Raw genomic sequence first — 19,759 nt, forward strand, 5'->3', positions numbered from 1 at the left:
AGGTATTTATCCTCTGTGCTTTGCTTATTTCACTTAACTTAAGTTTCTTCAGGGTCATCTGTGTTGTTGCAAATGGGAGTATTTCATTTTTTTTTATGGCAGAGTAGTATTCCATGGTGTATATATACCACAGTTTCCTTATCCAATCATCCGTCGATGGACATTTAAGTTGGTTCCATGTCTTGGCTATTGTAAACAGAATGACTGAATTATTTTCTTGTGTTCTTTGCTTAGGGTGTTCCAGTGATGGCAATAAGAAATAAAATGATATCAGAAGGACTAGACCCAGATCTTCTTGAGTAAGTAATTCTTCTAACATAATGATATGACTGCCAAGATACTGAATTTGTCAGTTATAACAAAAATATTTTAGTTCCTCTCTATATTTTCCTATGCAATGTTCTGTGGTTGAGGAAATCATCTTCCTATAGTACTAAAACCATCTAGTCCGTTTTGTGTTGCTATAACAGAAATACCTGAGACTAGGTAATTTATAAAGGAAAGAGGTTTATTTGGCTTACAATTCTGGGACAGCTGCGTCTGGCACGGGCCTCAGGCTGCTTCTACTCATGGTGGAAAGTGGCAGGCAGCTGGCAGGTACAAGCAGATCACATGGCTAGAGGAAGCAAGAGAGAGAGAGAAGGTGCCAGGGTCTTTTTAAGCAACGAGCTCTCGCGGGAACTGATAGAGCGAGAACTCACTCATTAAACCCCCTCCCCCAGGGAGAGCATTAATCCATTCATGAAGGATCCACCCCTGTGACTCAATCAATTTCCAGCACTGCCACATTGGAGATCAAATTTCCATATGAGTTTTGGAGGGGACAACACATCCAAACTCCATCACATCTCTTACACTTTGTAGAGCAGTTTCAATGGATCAGTGATGAATCTAGATATCCAAAGGAGCTGGAATTTGATGACTTTTTTTTTTCTCCTATAGTGCCTTTTTCTTGTTTTGTGTGTGTGTGTGTGTGTGTGTGTGTGTGTGTGTGTGTGTGTGTGTTTTTCCTATAGTGCCTTTTTCTTGTGTGTGTGTGGGTGTGTGTGGGTGTGTGTGTGTGTGGGTGTGTGTGGGTGTGTGTGGAGAGTTATTTCTTACCAGCTTTTTATTTAAGACCTTAGTGTATAGGAAACTTATTCTACCATGGTCTAGGTTAAGCCAGATTGAGAAATAAATAGGGTAAAGTTACTCTTGGTCCACGTTAATGATTATTATGAAATTAAATACTGGTTTGTGTGAGTCTTATAAAATATTTTTTGAGAAATACTAAAAAAAAATTTGACTCAGAAATTTGCACAAAATTCAGTCCATCCAAGTAAACCTGGCTACATAGTCCATCCTGGATAAAATACATCTTCATGGATTCTTCAGAACTATTTTATTTTGCAAGCATGTAGATACTTATAAAGAGTCTTTACAGTTTGGGGATTTAGTTAACCCCAACATACCAACATACTTAGCTGTGTTGTCCAGGCATTCATACTGTACTAACAGTATACTTTGGAATTTTTTTTGGCTCTCAGCCCTTCAAGAAAAGGTGTACATTTCAGAGATGAAAGACTATAAAACAGGTGTTTCTTCATATTTTATCTTCCAAAATATGAAATTTAATAATTTTTTTTAAAGTCTGCCAGAATGGATTTCCAACATGTACCTACATTTGGTGTACATGCAGGTAGCAAACAGTTCAAGTACAATGGAATGCTTTGGTAATTTGAACTAAAACATCTCTAGGATATTTGGAGTTTGTTCTGGAAATTGTTTCTGACACACTTTAAAAGCAGATGGATTGTGACATATTTTAATGTGAATTGAATATATAGGTCCAATCCACTTTGGTACTGATTGGAATATATGTTACAAATATATTTAACATTAGCTGTGACCTCTTTTTTTGCTTCTGGAAATACACAGTAAACCTTCTATAATAACAGAGAGCTAAAATGACCTTTAAAATGATGATATTTCTCTCTAGGGAAAAATGTAATAAATGGAAAACCAGTGCCCTGTAAACATGAACATATGCTGGTTATCTAGTTCCTTTACCTGCTACTAGCCTCATTTCATCCCCTGCCCAGCCTAAACTTATTTCATAATCTTTTGCTTCAACCGCCTACCCACACTAACAACTTGAAAATAATCCTTGATCTGCTCCTACTGTGTCAGTCACCATGATTTTCTCATTTTTAGTATGTCTCACATCTGACCACATGCCTCCATATCCATTTGTTTAATTCAGGCCCTCATCATTTTTCACCTGAATTATTATAGTAGCTCCTGATTGGTTTTTCTGTTCTCTTTCAAGCCATCCACTAAAGCCTGAATGGATCTGTTCATACTTCATTATTTATTCAGATCTTCCTGTGACTCTCCATTCCTTTCCGCGTGTATTCTAACATCTTAGCGTGACATATAAATGCTTTGATCATCAAGATGCAGATTTTCTCTCTGTCTTCATTTCTTGCCACTCTTCCACATATACCTATCTTGTTCAACCATAAAAATTACTTGCAGTTCCCTGAGTGTATCATTTTCCTATTACCTTTTGGTGTCTTTAAATGTTTTCTTTCCTCTCCTTGGAACTTCCTTCTCCTATCATATTGGCCTGGCTAATTTCTTATTTTTCAAGACTCCGTTAGGTATCACTACCTTCAGAAGTCCATAGGTGACATCCAGGAGGAGAATCTCAAGCACCCTCAACACTCCCTTGTATCTCTTTTAGCAAATTTGAGGGTATGTCATTGTCTATAAATGCTGAGAAACATTCAGTTGAGAGGTGGTGCCAAGTTTTAGGGTAGAATTCCAGTAACAGTTAACATTGTCTTACAGAAAAGCTTCTCAACCACAGCCTGGAGCCTGAATCCTGATCCATTACCTCATAAGTACATGCCGTTGGTCACCAGGGGCACTGGTTGGAGCAAGGTTGACTCACTATAACCTATCACCACTATTAGCAAACCAGTTCCAACTACATTTAGCTCGATGTGATAATTGGAATCAACTGCCTTGTTAACAGAGAAATTATGGCACTTTTGGAATCATGTTTACATAAAAGTTAAGGATCCTCACTGGGAGAAAAGTATGAGATGATGAAAGAGAAGAAAATGTGCCATCCAAGGGAAGAGCGCACTTTTATTTAGAATCTTAGGTACACGTTAAACCTTAGCCAAGAACTTTCAGTAAAGATTGTTCTGTTTTCTTTTTTGTTTTAAAGTGTAAACATACACTTTCTTTTTTATTAGCTTTATATAGTCAGACAAACTCCTATAATTGTTAGAAGAAATAGTCTAGATCTGTCTGCACTGAGCAAAGAGCAAAACTGAGATTGTTATAGAAATAAATGCTTATCAGAAAATACATTGTTATTTGGCTTGTGTATATAAAAGTTTGGAAGCTAAGAGTACATAATTTTATTTTATTTTATTTATTTATTTATTTTTATTATTATTTTTTTTTAATTTTATTTTGTTGATATACATTGTGGCTGATTATTGCTCCCCATCACCAAAACCTCCCTCCCTTCTCCCTCCCCGCCCCCCAACAATGTCCTTTCTGTTAGCTTGTCGTATCAACTTCAAATAATTGTGGTTGTTATATCTTCTTCCCCCCCCCCCCCCGGTTTGTGTGTGTGTGTGTGTGTGTGTGTGTGAATTTATATATTAATTTTTAGCTCCCACCAATAAGTGAGAACATGTGGTATTTCTCTTTCTGTGCCTGACTTGTTTCACTTAATATAATTCTCTCAAGGTCCATCCATGTTGTTGCAAATGGCAGTATTTCATTCGTTTTTATAGCTGAGTAGTATTCCATTGTGTAGATGTACCACATTTTCCGTATCCACTCATCCGATGATGGGCATTTGGGCTGGTTCCAACTAAGAGTACATAATTTTAAACTAAAGTTTACATGATAAGGGGGAAGATACCCTGGCAATTTTCCTGGGAAAATGAATATTATAGAATTTTAGAAAGTGCAAAACTGAAGAAAATGCCTGAAAATTACTAAATAAATATTGTTTGATACTTCTAATTGGTTGTTTAATTATTTTTAAAAATCCAAATTTTCAAAAATAAGAGTAGTTTTCACAAAACCAGGAATTAGTGTTTAGCTTATAAAAAATGAGTTTCAATGCCACTGAACTAAAAAGATATGTGAAAGAATACCTTTGTCAACATCATACTCAAAAGAATTTAAGGAGAAAGAAAATGGAAAATTTTAATTGGTCTTTGTCCAATGGTTAATCTGCTTTAGTTTCACATTCAGAAATATAGAATGGATAAATCATGCCTTATAAATTCTTTCAATCAATGCCTAGATTTACTTAGCAGGAAAAAAAGTTTTCTTCCCTATCCTGTTCTGTGTTCTTACATTTATGTCCCAGAACTAACGTTACTGTTATTACCTAGTAATTACTATTTACGACTCTAGGATAGAGTATCCTCTGGACCTGCACATCAGAGAAATGAAATCCATGATGGTTAAGGCTCAGGCTAAGGCTGACTTTAGAGATGGTCTGCTTGCTTGTGTTCAGATTCTACTCTGCCACTTTCTAGCTATATGACCCCGGATTGATTACTTCACCTCTCTGTGTGTCGATTTCCTCATCAGTAAAATGGGAAATAGAGAAGAGTTCACCCCCTCATAGAGCTGTTCAGACTAAGATAGATAATGATGTAAGCACTTATCACAGCTCTGGACAAGCAGTAAATGTTCAGTAAATGTTAGTTGGATTTGTGAATGTTTTATCGGAGTAATATGTAGTAAGTTCTAAACAATGGATTTACCAGGCTTTGCAATCACAACTTGTTTATAATCCTGTAGTTGCCTACATACCATTATGTTTTCAACAAAGACATATGTAACATACACAGAGTAGTTATCTTTTTAAATTATACTGTTTTCTCAAACTTACAATCTGTATTTTCAACTCCGTAATAAAGAACAGACTTGCGAAATTGAAATTCAACTAGTCATGCTCTTAATCTTAGTGGGAAGGTACAGTGTGCAGCATATTGTTTTGGCTAAAGAAAGCATATAATTGAGTTCAAGTTACTGTGCAGACTTTGAACAGAACCAGCTCAGTTGGCATTTGTCCTGGAGATATCTATTCAAAAGACATTTATTCTGTCCTTACGGATGGTAGAATGATCACTCTTAAGGTTGCCAGAAATAAAAATAACCACCTCAGCCTACTTATCACTGAGACAAGAGGGGATTTATTAGTGTTAAACAAAAGCATACTGGAAAGCAAGAAAACTTTCTTTTACAAGGCATGTCCAGCAGATTTTCCTGACCTCTAAGTGAATTCCTTATCTGCCAATGACCTTTGTTTTCCTCCTGGTACACAACCATATAATGGATTAAAGGTTGGGTTGAGGAAAAAGACCTCAATTCCACCATTGGGTGATTCCAGACAGGGTTTTTACTGGTTCCTTTTTTTTTTTTTTTTTTTGCTGAACTGGGTTCTCCGTTCAATATAATTGGCAGTCCTCAACTACTGGCAGGCAAATGCTAGCAAGAAAGTATATGGCAAATAAAAACAGTATCAAAAAGTTGTGATTGGTTCACTGTTGGAGACCTTCATCACAAGAGTGAGAGAGATAATAGAAATATCAAAGAGATGGTGTTACAAAGCAATTGTGGTCTGCCAATAGCTAGCAAGCAAGAAATAGGGAAACTTTGGGAATTAAAGGATCCCAAGACTAGTAGGAGAAGCCCATACTACCTAGAACAGCTAGCCTTTTTTTTCTTTAAAATTTTAGACATTAAATTGTTTTCCTGGTTACAGGAGTCTACTTGCCAAAGCAAAGAACAGGATATATCTGTCTGGATAAGCAGTGAGAAGAGAAAAGACCAAAGTGTATATAGTTTGAGAAAATGTAATACTGAAATGTCTTGCTAGGTACTGCAAGGGTACTTCAAAAAGTTCATGGAAAGATTCATAGTCTTTTAATTCTTTTTTCCCCACAAACTTTTTGTAGTACCCTCATATAATATCAAAGTCAAAATTATTATATTTTTAACTACCCCAGAAGTTTTTATATAGCCAGTGCAATCTTGGTTCAGGGATCTTAGTGTTTTGCTCTTTGCTTAAGACAACCTATTGTCATTGCATAGAGGTGACAGACTACCACTAATTGACAACTGTGTCATGTGACATTATAATTCAATGTATGCTGTAGTTGACATTGAAAAGTGACTTGAATTATTATACTGCACCCTCTCTCTACCACCTTTTGCTCAGCAATTGTAGTGGATTGAATTATGTCCTCCCAAAACTCACTGAAGTTTGAATTGTATCCCCCAAGTTTTATGGACTAGAAACTTGGTCCCCACTGTGGCTGTTTAGAGGGTGGGAAATCCTGTTATGTTAATGAGGTGGAGCTTTGAAGAGGTGATTAGATTGTAGGACCATGCCATAGCAAATGGATTAAAAATGGTGGTCAAAGGCATTGTTCTGAGGACTTTAAAACAAGAGAAAGGAGAGTTAGTCTCTCTCTTGCTCTCTCTGCTTCTACCATCTTGCAATGTGAGATCCCTGGGTCACTGTCACCACCACCAGATGGACTTTGGACTTCCCAGGCTCAGAAACTGTAAGCAATAAGTTTCATTTTTCTTTATAAATCACCCAGTTTCAAGTATTTTGTTACAAGCAACAGAAATGGACCAATACAGCAATGTTTTAACTAACAATCTTTTTGGTACTTAATCTGCTTTAAATTCAACTGTTTTAAATATAAAGAAGAATTTTTTAATGTTTTTAAACTCTTTATCTATGTAAATAAATGTTTTTCCAATGAATGTTTATTTGGTTTTTGTGTCCTTAAGCTATGGTTTTAAACACAAATATAAATCTTTAATAAGCCAGGCACAGAAAGAGAAATACCGCCATGTTCTCACTCATAAGTGGGAGCTAAAAAATTACCAAACAAACAAATTTTAAAAAACGAAACAAAGAAAGAAACAACAATCACAATAATATATTGAACTTTCAGAAGGAGGGAACAGAACTGTAGTTACCAGAGATGGAAAAGGAGGAGAGGGAGGAGAGTGAGCAAGAAAGTTGTAGGTAAAAGGCCACAAAAGGGCCAGCCCCATGGCTCACTTGGGTGGCCGCGGGTTCAGATCCTATATAGGGATGGCCAATGCATTCACTGGCTGAGCGTGGTGCAGACCACACCGTGCCAAGGTTGTGATCCCCTTACCGGTCAAAAAAAAAAAGGCCACAAAAAATGATTACATTGTGTAATGTTGAGTATACTAATTATTCTGGTTTGAGCATCACATATTGCACACAGTTATTGATATTCAACGTCATATCCCACAGACATGTACAATCAATTATGTTTCAGTTAAAAAAAAAAACCAACAATATTTGTGTTTTAAGACTTTTCGTGTTCAGGATCACAGAAACCAACTCAAGCTAATGTAAGCAAAAAGAGAAGTTATTGACCCATGTAGCTGAGAAGTCTAGGTGTAGTACAGGATCTATGGCCTCCGTATCATCAGGGCTAGCTGGCTGGCTTTCTTCTCTCTCTCCCCACCTCATTCTACCTTTACTTCCTTGGTATAATAAATCATGTCTCTCCTACTGCTGATGAGCTTCCTCTCTGAAGCCAGGAAATATAGCCCTCAGCAAGGCTTTAATATATCTAGTTTTGCCAGTTGAACTGAAAGAGAGCCTTTTCTCCAAAACCCATAGCTCATTTCTAGGGAAACTTTCTGATTGGCCCTGCCTGAGTTATGTCTTCTCCCTGGAATCCATCTCTCTCCCCAAGGGAAGAGATTCCTGTGATTGGCCAGATGTGGACCTTGTGACTGAAACAAGGAAGTGGGTAGGGAAAGGGTGAAAGGGCAGCAAGGATTATAGTTGACAGGCTTCCTGGATTCACATCAGTGGGAGAAGGTGGGTGTCAAAATTAGCATATGTACAACATCTGGTATGCTAAAAAGTACTGATTTCTATATACTTATTTCTTCTTTCTGCTCCTTTCCTTTCTAAATTTTCGGTCATTTTTAGTTGAGGTCAACCTCGTAACTTCTTTAAAGATATCTATTTTTAAAGATAATTTAGACTTAGTAATGAGTTTAATTTCAAACTTTTTTTAAATTTTGCTTTTGTTAATTTTACTGATAACCTTGGTGCCACAAATTATAAAAATACACTTATTAAAATGTAGCCAACAAGCTAGTGTTTTTTTATTGTGACCATTAAAGATTGAGATTTTTTTTAATATACATGATACATCACGAATATATTTATGACTTAATATGTTTTTGTATATTTTGCTAATACCCTTTTTCTTAGTAATTCAGTCATATATTTAAAATAGTAAGAGACTATTATTAAGTCCTCATTTCCAAATTTTAGTAGTAAACTGTGTTTCCTTTGAATTTGGAGAAGCTAAGCTTCAGTCTAGTAGTTTAAAGTAACAACCTTTCAGACATAACTTAAAACTTCTTTCCCTGAAAAACAACTTAAAATGAAAGGTTTAATATACATATATATTAATAAGGTCAAGTAAGAGCACTCCTGATCATAATATAGAGTTCCAAATTTCTGTTTCCTCTGAAAATACTAACATCTGGGCTTGAAATGATGATATTTCTGTGAGTTTTATTATTACTCTTAATATTTAAGGCTTTATAACATATAAAATGCTTTCCAATTTATTACCTTATTTGATCATTTGATTTTCATGGTTTCTTGAGGTATTTCTCTTTTTTACACCCAAAGAGAATTAGTGTACTTTTTCTTTTGTTTTCACGGTGATTCCAGTTCAAAGTTGGATAAAATATATTTTTAAATGAATGAGGTCAGACAAAAACAAGTATTGGTGAGAATATGAAGAAATTGGAACCCTTCAGCGCTGTTGATGGTAGTGTAAAATGATGCAGCTGCTACAGAAAACAGTATGGCAGGTCCTCAAAAAATTAAAAGTAAAATTATTGTATCGTCCAGCAATTCCACCTCTGGGTATGTACCCAAAAGCATTGAAAATTGGGTCTCAAGGAAATATTTATACACACAAGTTTGTAACAGCGTTATTCATAATAGCCAAAGGGTGGAAGCAACGCAAGTGTCCAGAGATGGATGGATGGATGAACAAATGTGGTCTGTACATACGATGAAATATTATTCAGTCTTTGGGAAGGGATTTATGACACATGCTACAAATGGGTGATTCTTTAGGACATTATGTTAAGTGAAATACGCTAGTCAGAAAAGGATAAATATTGTATGATTCTACTTATATGAGGTACCTAGAGGAATCAAATTTGTGGAGACAGAAAGTAGAATAGTGGTTACCTGGGGCTAGAGGGGGAAGGGAATATTGTTTAAAGAGTACAGAGTTTTAGTTTTGCAAGATGAAGAGAGTTCTGGACGTGGATAGTGTATTAGTCCATTTTTGTTGCCTATAAGAAAATACCTGAAACTGGGTAATTTATAAAGGAATGAAATTTACTTCTTACAGTTTAGGATGCTGGGAAATACAAAGTTCAGGGAACAGAACACATCTGGTGAGGGCCTTGTTCTTGGTAGTGACTCTCAACAGCAGTGCAGAGTATCACATGGTGAGAATGGGCTGAGCAAGAGAGAGCTAACCTCAGTCTCTTTTTAAAGCCTTGACAACCACGCCTGTTACTCCATTAATGGATTAATCTATTCACAAGGGCATAGTCCTGAAATCTAATCACCTCTTAAAGGCCCCACCTCTCAGTTACTGTAATGGGATTTCCCACCTTCTTAACACTGTTACAATGGAGATCAAGTTTCCAATACATGAATTTTAGGGGGACAGATTTAACCCATAGCAGATGGTGGAAATGGTTATTCAAAAATGTGAATGTACTTAATACTACTGAACAATACACTTAAAAATGGTTAAGATGGTAAATTTTAAGCACATGTATTTTACCACGATAAAAAAATTGAAAAAAAAAGGGTAGACAATAAACAAGTTGTTGGTGAGGATGTGGAAAAATTGGAACCCTCATACATTGCTGGTATGAAGGTAAAAAAGGTGCAGCCACTGTGGAAAAGTTTGGCAGTTCTTCAAAAAGTTAAATAGAGAGTTACCATATGACCCAGCAATTCCATTCCTAGCTATTTACCCAAGAAAAATGAAAATGTGTGTTTACACAAAAACTTGTTCATAGCAACATTATTTTTTTTTTTTTTTTTTTTTTGGTCATTGGTTACAAAATTTATATGTAAAAATTAATAGCTCTGCTATATACTGACAACAACTGGTTAGAAATTTAATGGGAGAAAAGTTCTCCTTTATAATAGCAACAAAAAACATAAAATAGGGCTAAATGTAACAAGAAATTTCTGAACCAAAACTGATAAAAAAAAACAACCAAAAATCTTTCTATTGAAGGATGTTAAAACAGCAACAAAGACAAACCTACATTAAAAAGAATGAAATACTTTACTCTTCAATAGGAAAATTTTCCTAAATTCATCCTCATATGATATATATTCCTTTTTTTATTGAAAAATAATTGCTTAAACACATTTGTGGTGTACAGAATTGAATATCAATACCTGTGTACAGTGTGTGAAGATCAAATCAGGATAATTAACAGGCTTATCATTACAAAATGTAATCATTCCTTGTGTCCATTTACCAGTTTCTCTCTAGCCCCCCCTCCCCCTCTCCCTTCCCCCCTCTGGTAATCACAGTTCTGTTCTCTCCTGACAGTTAAACACATTATTGTGATTATTCTTTTTCTTTCTTCCTTCACTCCTTCTTTACTTCCTTCCCTTCCTTCCTCCTTTCCTCCCTCCTTCCTTTCTTTCTTTTTTTTGTTTGTCTCTCTCTCTCTCCCTGTCTCCCCCTCCCCCCCAAACTCATTTATGAGTGAAGACATACAGTATTTCTCTTTCTGTGTCTGCTTGTTTCACTTAACACAGTTTTCTCCAAGCTCATCCATGTAGCTGCAAATGGCAGGATTTTATTATTTTTTATGCCTGAGTAGTATTTCATTGTGTATATATGCCACATTTTCCTTATCCAGTTGTCTGTCAGTGGACATTTAGGTTGATTCCATATCTTAGCAATTGTAGAGAGAGCTGCAATAAACAAGGGAGTGCAGGTATTCTTTCAATATTATGATTTCCATTCCTTTGGGTATATACCCATTACTGGGATTGCTGGATCATATGGTAGTTCTATCTGTAGTTGTTTTAGAAACCTCTGTACTGTTTTCCATAATGGCTGCAGTAATTTACAGTCCCACCAACAGTGTAGGAGGATTCCCCTTTCTCTGCATCCTCACCAGCATTCGTTATTCTCTGTCTTTTTGATAATAGCTGAACTGACTGAGATGAGATGAGATCTCAATGTGGTTTTGACTTGCATTTCCCTGGTGATTCGTGATGCTGAGCATTTTTTCATATGCTTCTTGGCCATTTGTGTGTCTTCTTTTGAGAAATGTCTATCCTTTGCCAGTTTTTAAATCGGTTTATTTGTTTTTTTACTGTTAATGTTGTTTGAGTTCCTTGTATGCTCTGGATATTAATCCTGTGTTGGATGTACAGTTTGCAAATATTTTCTTCCATTCTGTAGGTTGTCTTTTCACTCTGCTGATTGTTTCCTTTGCAGTACAGAAGCTTTTTAGTTTGATATAATCCCATTTGTTTGTTTTTCCTTTTGTTGCCTGTGCTTTTGAGGTCTTATTCTTTTCTTTTTTTTTAATATGTGATTTTGATTGACTTTTCCCCAAGTTAAATACCCACACACGTGCACATTTACCAAAACAAATACCAGAACTTTGGTTGTTCCTTGCTTCACAAAGAGCTTAAAATTTCAGCCACATTTTATTGTATTGTTACAAATTAACTAATGAGAAATACCATTTTAAAATTGTTTTATACATTTTTTTATTTTATTTTTATTTTTTAAATTTATTTTATTTATTGAATCAAAATCGATTATACATATTTTGGGGGTTGAACATTGAGATATGTTGATTAAATCAATATTACTAGCATATATATTGTTACAAATTGTAATTATTCTTTATGCACCTTGAGGAACCTCTCCCCTTCCCTCTTTCCCTCCCCCTCCCCCCTCTAATTGCCCTAGATTTCTTCTCTCCTTCTGAAAGAATAATGGTTACTCTGTTAACTTGTTGCCTAGATGATCTGTCCAATGCTGAGAGATGTGATCAGGTCCCCCAGTATTATCATAGAGCAGATGCTTTTTCTGTCACTCTGAAATGGGTTTTGTGGAAAGAGACATCCTCTTTTCTTTGTCTCTGCTGGTGACTCTTCTTGTGTGAATGCAATGCAGTGGTTGGCAGACCATCTGCGTGGTGGCTGTGGCGTCTAGCCGCTTTTGCAGCAGCCATGGTTACTGTGGTGGCTGTGGTGGGCCACCCACGTGGAGGTGCTGTTTTTGGCATGCTCCTTGGCACTGGCGGTATGCCTGGTTGTGGGGTGTGTTTGGTCCCCTTCTCCATGCCTCTGGTCCCTGAGCAGGCTCCAAGTCTCTGGCGCCATATGCCTCATTGTGGGAGAGGTGTCCAGTCCCCTTCTCCATGTCCCGGGTCCCTGGGCAGACCCCAAGGTACTGGCACTGTGTGCATGGTTGTAGGAGCAGGGTCCGGTCCCCTTCTCCATACCCAGGTGGGCCGTGAGGTGCTGGCATTTTGTGCCTGGTGTGGGAGGAGGATCCAGTCCCCTTCTTCATGCCTCTGGGCTGGGTGGGCCCCTAGGTGCTGGCACGGTGTCCCTGGTTGTGGGAGAGAGGTCCAGTCCCCTTCTCCTTGCCTCGGGTCCCTGGGTGGGCCCTGAGGTACTGGCATGGTGTTCCTTGTTGTGGGAGGAGGGTCTGGTTCCTGGCACCATGCCTCAGGTCACTGGGTGAGACCAAGGCACTGGCTTGGTGTGTCTGGTTGTGGGAGAGAGATCTGGTCCCCTTCTCCATGGCCTGGGTCCCTGGGTGGGCTCTGAGGTGCTGGCATGGTATGCCTGGTTGTGGGAGGGTGGTCCGGTCCCCTTCTCCATGCCCCAGGACCACAGGTGGGCCCCAAGGCACTGGCTTAGTGTGCCTGGTTGTGGGAGAGAGGTTCAGTCCCCTTCTCCATGCCTTGGGTCCCTGGGCGGGCTCCAAGGTGCTGGCATGTTGTGCCTGGTTGTGGGAGGGTGGTCTGGTTTCCAGCTCCATACCCTGGGTCCCTGGGTGAGCACCAAGGCGCTGTCTCAGTGTGCCTGGTTGTGGGAGAGAGGTCCATCCTCTTCTCCTTACCTCGGGTCCCTGGAAGGCCCTAAGATGCTGGTGTGGTGTGCCTGATTGTGGGAGGGGGAGTCCAGTCCCCTTCTCCATGCTTCAGGTCCCCAGGCTGTCCCCGAGGCACTGGTGCAGTTTGCCTAGAAGCGGGAGTGGGGTCCGATCCCCAGATCCAAGCCTCCAGTTCCCAGGCAGGCCCCAAGGTGCTGGTGGTGTGCCTGGCCTGGAACTAATTTTTTGTCCTTTGCTTCTAACACGGGGGAACTTCCTGTGGTAGCCAGTACTTGAGCTGTGTGGTTGTTTAAATTGCTACTTTGATGCTTTTTCCCTAGGGAAGGCTTTTTGTGCAGCTCAGGGTTTAATGGTTGACCTTATAGGTACTTCCGGCTCTCCAGAGACCCAGTGGATCTGTGTTCTATAGAATTTCTGATCTGGGCCTGAGTCTTTTCATCAAACTGCACCCCATGCAATTCTGCATTCCTGACCAGTCTCCTCTGAGTGGTCCTGTGTTGATTGGGGGGCAGATCAGCTGTCCTTGCTGTGCCTCAGTGTTCTCCCAGGTGCCCATCTCTCCCACCGCCAGTGTTCCAAACACTTCCCATGGGATGGGCCCTGTGCCAGTCCCTTGCGATGACTCACCGGCCTCTGAATGGCTCCCTTTTTTTCGGTTGTTCTGGCTCCTTGCTCCTGCGTAGGTCCACGTGAACTCTATTAGTGGTCTTGCTGTCCTAGGGTCCACCAAGGCCCTCCTCTCTCTTGCTGCCTCCAAGTAACTCCATCTGAAGGGCACAGCTGCGGCTTCTGCCGGCTTCTCCTCTATGTGCTCATCAGCTCCAGCCTTAAGGCAGCCGCGGCTCGAAGTGCTCAGAGCAGTTTTTCTTTCTCTCATCGTAGTTTCTCCTGCCTTCATGAACTCCGTAGGTCTCTCATCCTCTTCCCCTGAGCTCTGGTGGCCCCGGCTTGGCTGATGTTACATTTTTATAGTTGTAAATTTGGTTGATTTGTGGAAGAGAGTCTGGGGACCGTCTATTCTGCCATCTTGATTGGAACTCTTGAGGTCTTATTCTTAAAGTCTTTGTCCAGTCCTACATCCTGAAGTGTTTCCCCTATGTTTTCTTCTAGGAGTTTTATAGTTTCAGGTCTCATATTTAAGTCTTTAATACATTTTGGATTTTTGTTTGTTTGCTTAGATAATTTATTATACATACATGTGGGGTACAATGTTGATTTTCAGTAATTATGTAGAATGTGTGATGGTTAGATCAGGATAGTTAGCTTATTCATCATTACAGTATGCAATCATTCTTTGTGTCTGTTGACTCTTTCCTCATTAGCCTCCCTTCCTCCATCCCTCCCCTCCCCTTTTCCACCTCTAGTTTTCTAAAAGTTCAACATATTACTGTGATTGTTGTTTTTTTCTTTATCTCTGTCTCTCGTTATTGTTTATTTGTTTATTTATAGATTTGGTTCCCGGTTATGAGTGAGAACATGCAGTATTTCTCTTTCTGCACCTGGGTTGTTTCACTTAGAATAATTTTCTCCAGGCTCATTGACGTTGCTGCAAATGTTAGAATTTCATTCTGTTTTATGGCTGTGTAGTATTCCATTGTGTATATATAGCACAGTTTCCTTATCCAGTTATCCACTGATGGACATTTAGGTTGGTTCCATCATCTGGCTATTGTAAAAAGAGGTGCAATAAACATGGGAGTGTGAATATCCCTTCATCCTGATGTCTTCCATTCCTCTGGATATATCCCCAGTAGTGGGATTGCTGGATCATATGGAAGTTCTATCTGTAGTTGTTTGAGGAATCTCCGTACTGTTCTCTGTAATGGCTGTACTAATTTACAGTCCCATCAACAGTGTGGAAGGGTTCCTTTTTCTCTACATCTTCAGCAGCATTTATTATTCTCTATCTTTTTTATAATAGCCAGTCTGATTGGAGTGGGTTGTATCACAAAGTGGTTTTGGTTTGCATTTCCCTGATGATTAGTGATATTGAGCATTTTTTCATATACCTATTGTCCATTCGTATGTCTTCCTTTAAGAAATATCTATTCAGCTCCTTTGCCCATTTTTTAATTGGATTGTTTGTTTTTTTGCCATAAAGTTGCCTGAGCTCTTTGTATATTCTGGATATTAATCCCTTGTTGGATGCATAGTTTGCATATATTTTCTCCCATTCTGTAGGATGTCTTTTCACACTGTCGATTGTTTCCTTTGCTGTGCAGAAGCTTTTTTGTTTGATGTAACCCCATTTGTTTATTTTTTCTTTTGTTGCCTGTGCTTTTGGGGTGTTAGAATTTATATGGTGTTAGGATTTATATGGTGATATATATGGGTCTGGTTTCATTCTTCTGTACATGAATATCCAGTTTTCCCAGCACCATTTCCCCCAGTCTATGTTCTTGGTGCCTTCATCAAAGATCAGTTGGCTGTAAGTACCTGGGTTGATTTCTGGGTTCTCTATTCTGTTCCATTGGTCCATATGTCTGTTTTTATGCCAGTCCCATGCTATTTTGGTTACTATAGCTTTGTAGTATAGTTTGAAGTCAGGTAATGTAATGCCTCTGGCTTTTTTTTTTTTTTTGCTCAGGATTGCTTTGGCTATTCAGGGTCTTTTGTTGTTCTATATGAACATTAGGATTATTTTTCTATTTCTGTGAAGAATATCATTGGTATTTTGATGGGGATTGCATTGAATCTGTAGATCATTTTGGGTAGTATGGACATTTTCACAACATTAATTCTTCCAATCCATGAACATGGAACGTCTTTCCATCTCTTCGTGTCCTCTATAATTTCTTTCAGCAGTGTTTTGTTGTTCTCATTGTAGAGGTCTTTCACCTTCTTGGTTAAATTTATTCCTGGGTATTTTATTCTTTTGGTAGTTATTATAAATGTGTCTGCTTTCTTGATTTCTTACTCTGCTTGTTTGTTGTTGGTGTGTAAAAACATTACTTATTTTTGTGTATTGATTTTTGTATCCTGCAACTTTACTGAATTGGTTTATGAGCTTTAGGAGTTTTTTGATAGAGTTTGTAGGTTTTTCTATACATAGGATCATGTCATCTGTGAGCAGGGACAGTTTAACTTCGTCTTTTCCAATTTCGTTGCCCTTTCTTTCTTTCTCTTGCCTGATCACTCCATAGGAGCATTATTTGTAATAGCCAAAAAGTAGAAACAACCCAGATGTCCATCAACTCATAGATGGATAAGCAAAATGTGATATGTCCATACAGTGGAATAATATTCACTATAAGAAGGAATGAAGTACTGATAAATGCTGCAACATGGATGAACCTTGAAAACATGCTAGAGGAAACAAGCCAGGCACAAAAGCTAAATGTCATATGATCCCATTTATATGAAATGTCCAAGATAGGCAAATGCATAGATACAGAAAGTAAATTATTGGTTGTCAGGGGCTGGGGTAAAGGGAAATGTAGAGTGCTTGCTAATGGGTACAGGTTTCTTTTGGGGGTAATAAAAATGCTCTGGAATTAAGTAGTGGTAGTGGTTGCACAATCTGGCAAATGTACCAAAAACCACTAATTTGTACACTTTAAAATGGTGAATATTATGGTATGTGAATTATATGCTCATTATTTAAAAACAAATGAGCACTTAAAAATCCCAATCTTAGTTGTTCTATTTCAGTGAAAACTTACATTTCGAATAACTTTTCCCCTCCCATCACCTCTTGCTCCTGACAAATGGTCTAATCTCATCTGTTGTTTCACCCCAATATATCTTACACTCTAGCTGCCAAGTGACTCATAGTTCCCAAATGCAGCATACCACACCATTCCCATTTTATTTGCTGCCCAGAATGCTCTCATCATCATTTATTCTCACCTTTGCTGTTTCCAGCAAACTCCTACTAATATCTCAGAACTCATCACAAGTATCTTCATCTCTTTGGAATCTTCTCTGACCAACCCTAGCATAGGTGATCATTTTTTCTTTCACACATAGTTAGTTCAATTGTATTTGTATGTATTACACTCTATAACAATAATTTGCTTGCATTTCTGTCTCCCCCACTAAAATATGAGCTTCTTCAGGGCAGGAACTGTTTATTATTCATCTCTATCTCCAGTACTTGATAGAGTTTCTAACAAATAGGTGTATGATGAGGAGAATCATGTAGTAATAACAGATTACATTTATTTAGTACTGTGTGCCAGATATTATTCAATACAATTTACATTTATTAATTAATTTAATCATCACAATCAGTCAGTTGGCACAAAATGGTTAAATAGCTTCCCCAAAGTTGCCCGACAGTTGACAAAGCTGGGATTTGATCACAGGCAGTCTGGCCCCAGAGTCTGTGTTCTTAACTACTAAGCAAATACAGCGTCACATTTATAAATAACTGGTTGCACACATAAATTAATGAAATTTATAATTTCATTCCTTGCTAGACCTAAGCTGCTTTTACCCTTTTCTTATGTAGCATTTACTTTAGGGAGTTATGTACATTGTTTTATTTGTTTGGGTTGTCATAGATACTAATATAATTTTGATGTGATATTGAAATAATTCCCTCTGGTAATTTTTCCTTTTTAACAAAGTGGAAGCGGTATGAAATCAACTATATAATAAAGGGAAATTCTCTGGGAAAAAATGTGCCCAGTTTTCATGCCTGCTGCTTCTAGAGTTGTTGCCCCTATGAAGAGTGATGAAGATGATGGTCTCATTAGTATTTTAGGCAGATGGAGAGTCGTCAAAACCTGGAAGTGCTGTACCCAGCTTTAAAGTTTTATTGTATTGGATACATATGACTTCCTAACAGGCATAATCTAAAATTGTTTAGGAGAGCAAATGGGTTTATATTTGACAGCTAGGGAGCAATGCCAGCATTTCTTTCTTTCTTCTAGCATGCCAAATATATTTTAAAATATAAACCATATTTTTTAATAACTAAAAGTAACCAATAAACTATACATTTTCTTATTTTAGTAATAGTAATTTCTGTTTGTGGTGAGGAAAAATTTTATTTGTTGAGTGTCCTAAGTCTTTAATAAGGATCAAGGAGCCTAAGGGATTTACTAGTAGTTTTTAATTAAGACATAACAGCTCTATTATTCTTACTTTTAGTTTCCACAAAAGTATACTTGCTTAATTTACTTTCTTTGTAAGAGTGAATAGAGGCTGAGTGATAATGCTACTGTATTGATTAAATGATTTACTGGCACAAACACTGTTGGGGACTATCTAGTTGACTGTTTTAATAACACCATTAATATTTCATTTGGGTTTGTTATAGTAAATCCATGCAAAGTTGGAGTTCACCCATTCTTATGTCTTCTTATTGTGCCTAGGGACTCTTTGAAACAGTATTTTTGCTAACCCATATTTTCAATATTCATTCTCTAAAGACAAACAAAACATGTAAGTAAAAACATTCAACAAACATTAAGAACCTTCTTTGACCAGGCACTCTCCACTCCCACAAAATTTCCATATTGCCTGTGTTTCCTAATTGCCATTCTTGAGCTCTCTTTTGTTTCTAAATTTCTCCCTGCAGCTTTCCTGAACATGAAAGTTTTCCTTTGCTTTCTATTTCTAGATTTCCTTTCTGTGTATTTCATTTACACTTGGAGGCTGTAGGGGTTTAGCACTGGTCACGCCACCCTCTGCAGATCACATCTCTGTCCGTAGTTGGGTCTCCACGGTAATGAGAAGCAGAAAGTGCTGAAGTAGCACACTGTGTAAGGACTGGCAAGAAAAAAGAGTGCAGTGACCTCTGCAGGAATACCATTTAATCTCCAGAGCGCTGAAGAAGCCAGGGAGAAGCACACTGTGGTGTAAAGCAGGAGACTCCATCAGTTAAGGACGGAGATTTGGCAGATTTATTAGCAGCAACATTTGAAGATGAACCTAATTTAGAGTTTGTGCTTTTTTCAATTGGTAAAAACTCTTAAATTTTTTCCCTTTTTTCTCTTTCAGGAGACCAGATGCTCCAGTGCCTGATGGTGAAAGTGAAAAAACTGCAGAAGAAAGTTCAGATAGTGAATCTTCTTTTAGTGACTAAGCTTAATTTTGGTAAGAATTACATACATGTGTAGGGGTACATTTACATTTTATAAAAAAGAGAACCTGAACTCTTGTTAGTCATAAAAACATCAAATGGCTACATATCCATCACCGAGCTTCTTCTGTGTTTAAAAAAAAAAAAAAGTATTAAAGCATTTATAACCTGCCAGTATGTCCTGTTACCAAAATAAAGGACCCTGAAATGAAAAACAGTAGCATAAATTAAGTGCAGTTTTTTTTTCTTTATTGTCTAGCCAGTGGGGATCTTAACTCTTGACCTTGGTGATGTTATAGTGTTATAACACTGTACTCTAACCAACTGAGCTAACCACCCATCCCTAAATAAAGTGCAATTAGTAGTACAAATACTAAGATAGAATTCTTCAGGGATACAATGAACATTTTTAAACTGAGTGAATGTGAGTTTGGTGATCAAAAATAGACTCAATGCAAAAAAATTTAAGTTA

General features: G+C 37.8%; 1 protein-coding gene across 3 annotated transcripts in view; it reads left to right on the forward strand.

Annotated features, from left to right (window-relative positions):
• WASHC3 (WASH complex subunit 3) overlaps positions 1-19,504 on the forward strand; it is a 57,915-nt gene extending 38,411 nt beyond the window's left edge. For all 3 annotated transcript variants that reach the window (XM_063075769.1, XM_063075770.1, XM_063075771.1), the window contains 2 exons: positions 235-299; positions 19,206-19,504. In XM_063075769.1, the coding sequence (XP_062931839.1) occupies positions 235-299; positions 19,206-19,290 (150 nt within the window). In that variant the 3' untranslated portion in view covers positions 19,291-19,504. The remainder of the gene's footprint in view (positions 1-234; positions 300-19,205) is intronic.
• The last annotated feature ends 255 nt before the right edge of the window (positions 19,505-19,759 follow it).

Source organism: Cynocephalus volans, chromosome 12, assembly GCF_027409185.1.
Source record: "Cynocephalus volans isolate mCynVol1 chromosome 12, mCynVol1.pri, whole genome shotgun sequence".
In the NCBI taxonomy this organism is placed as follows: Eukaryota; Metazoa; Chordata; class Mammalia; order Dermoptera; family Cynocephalidae; genus Cynocephalus; species Cynocephalus volans.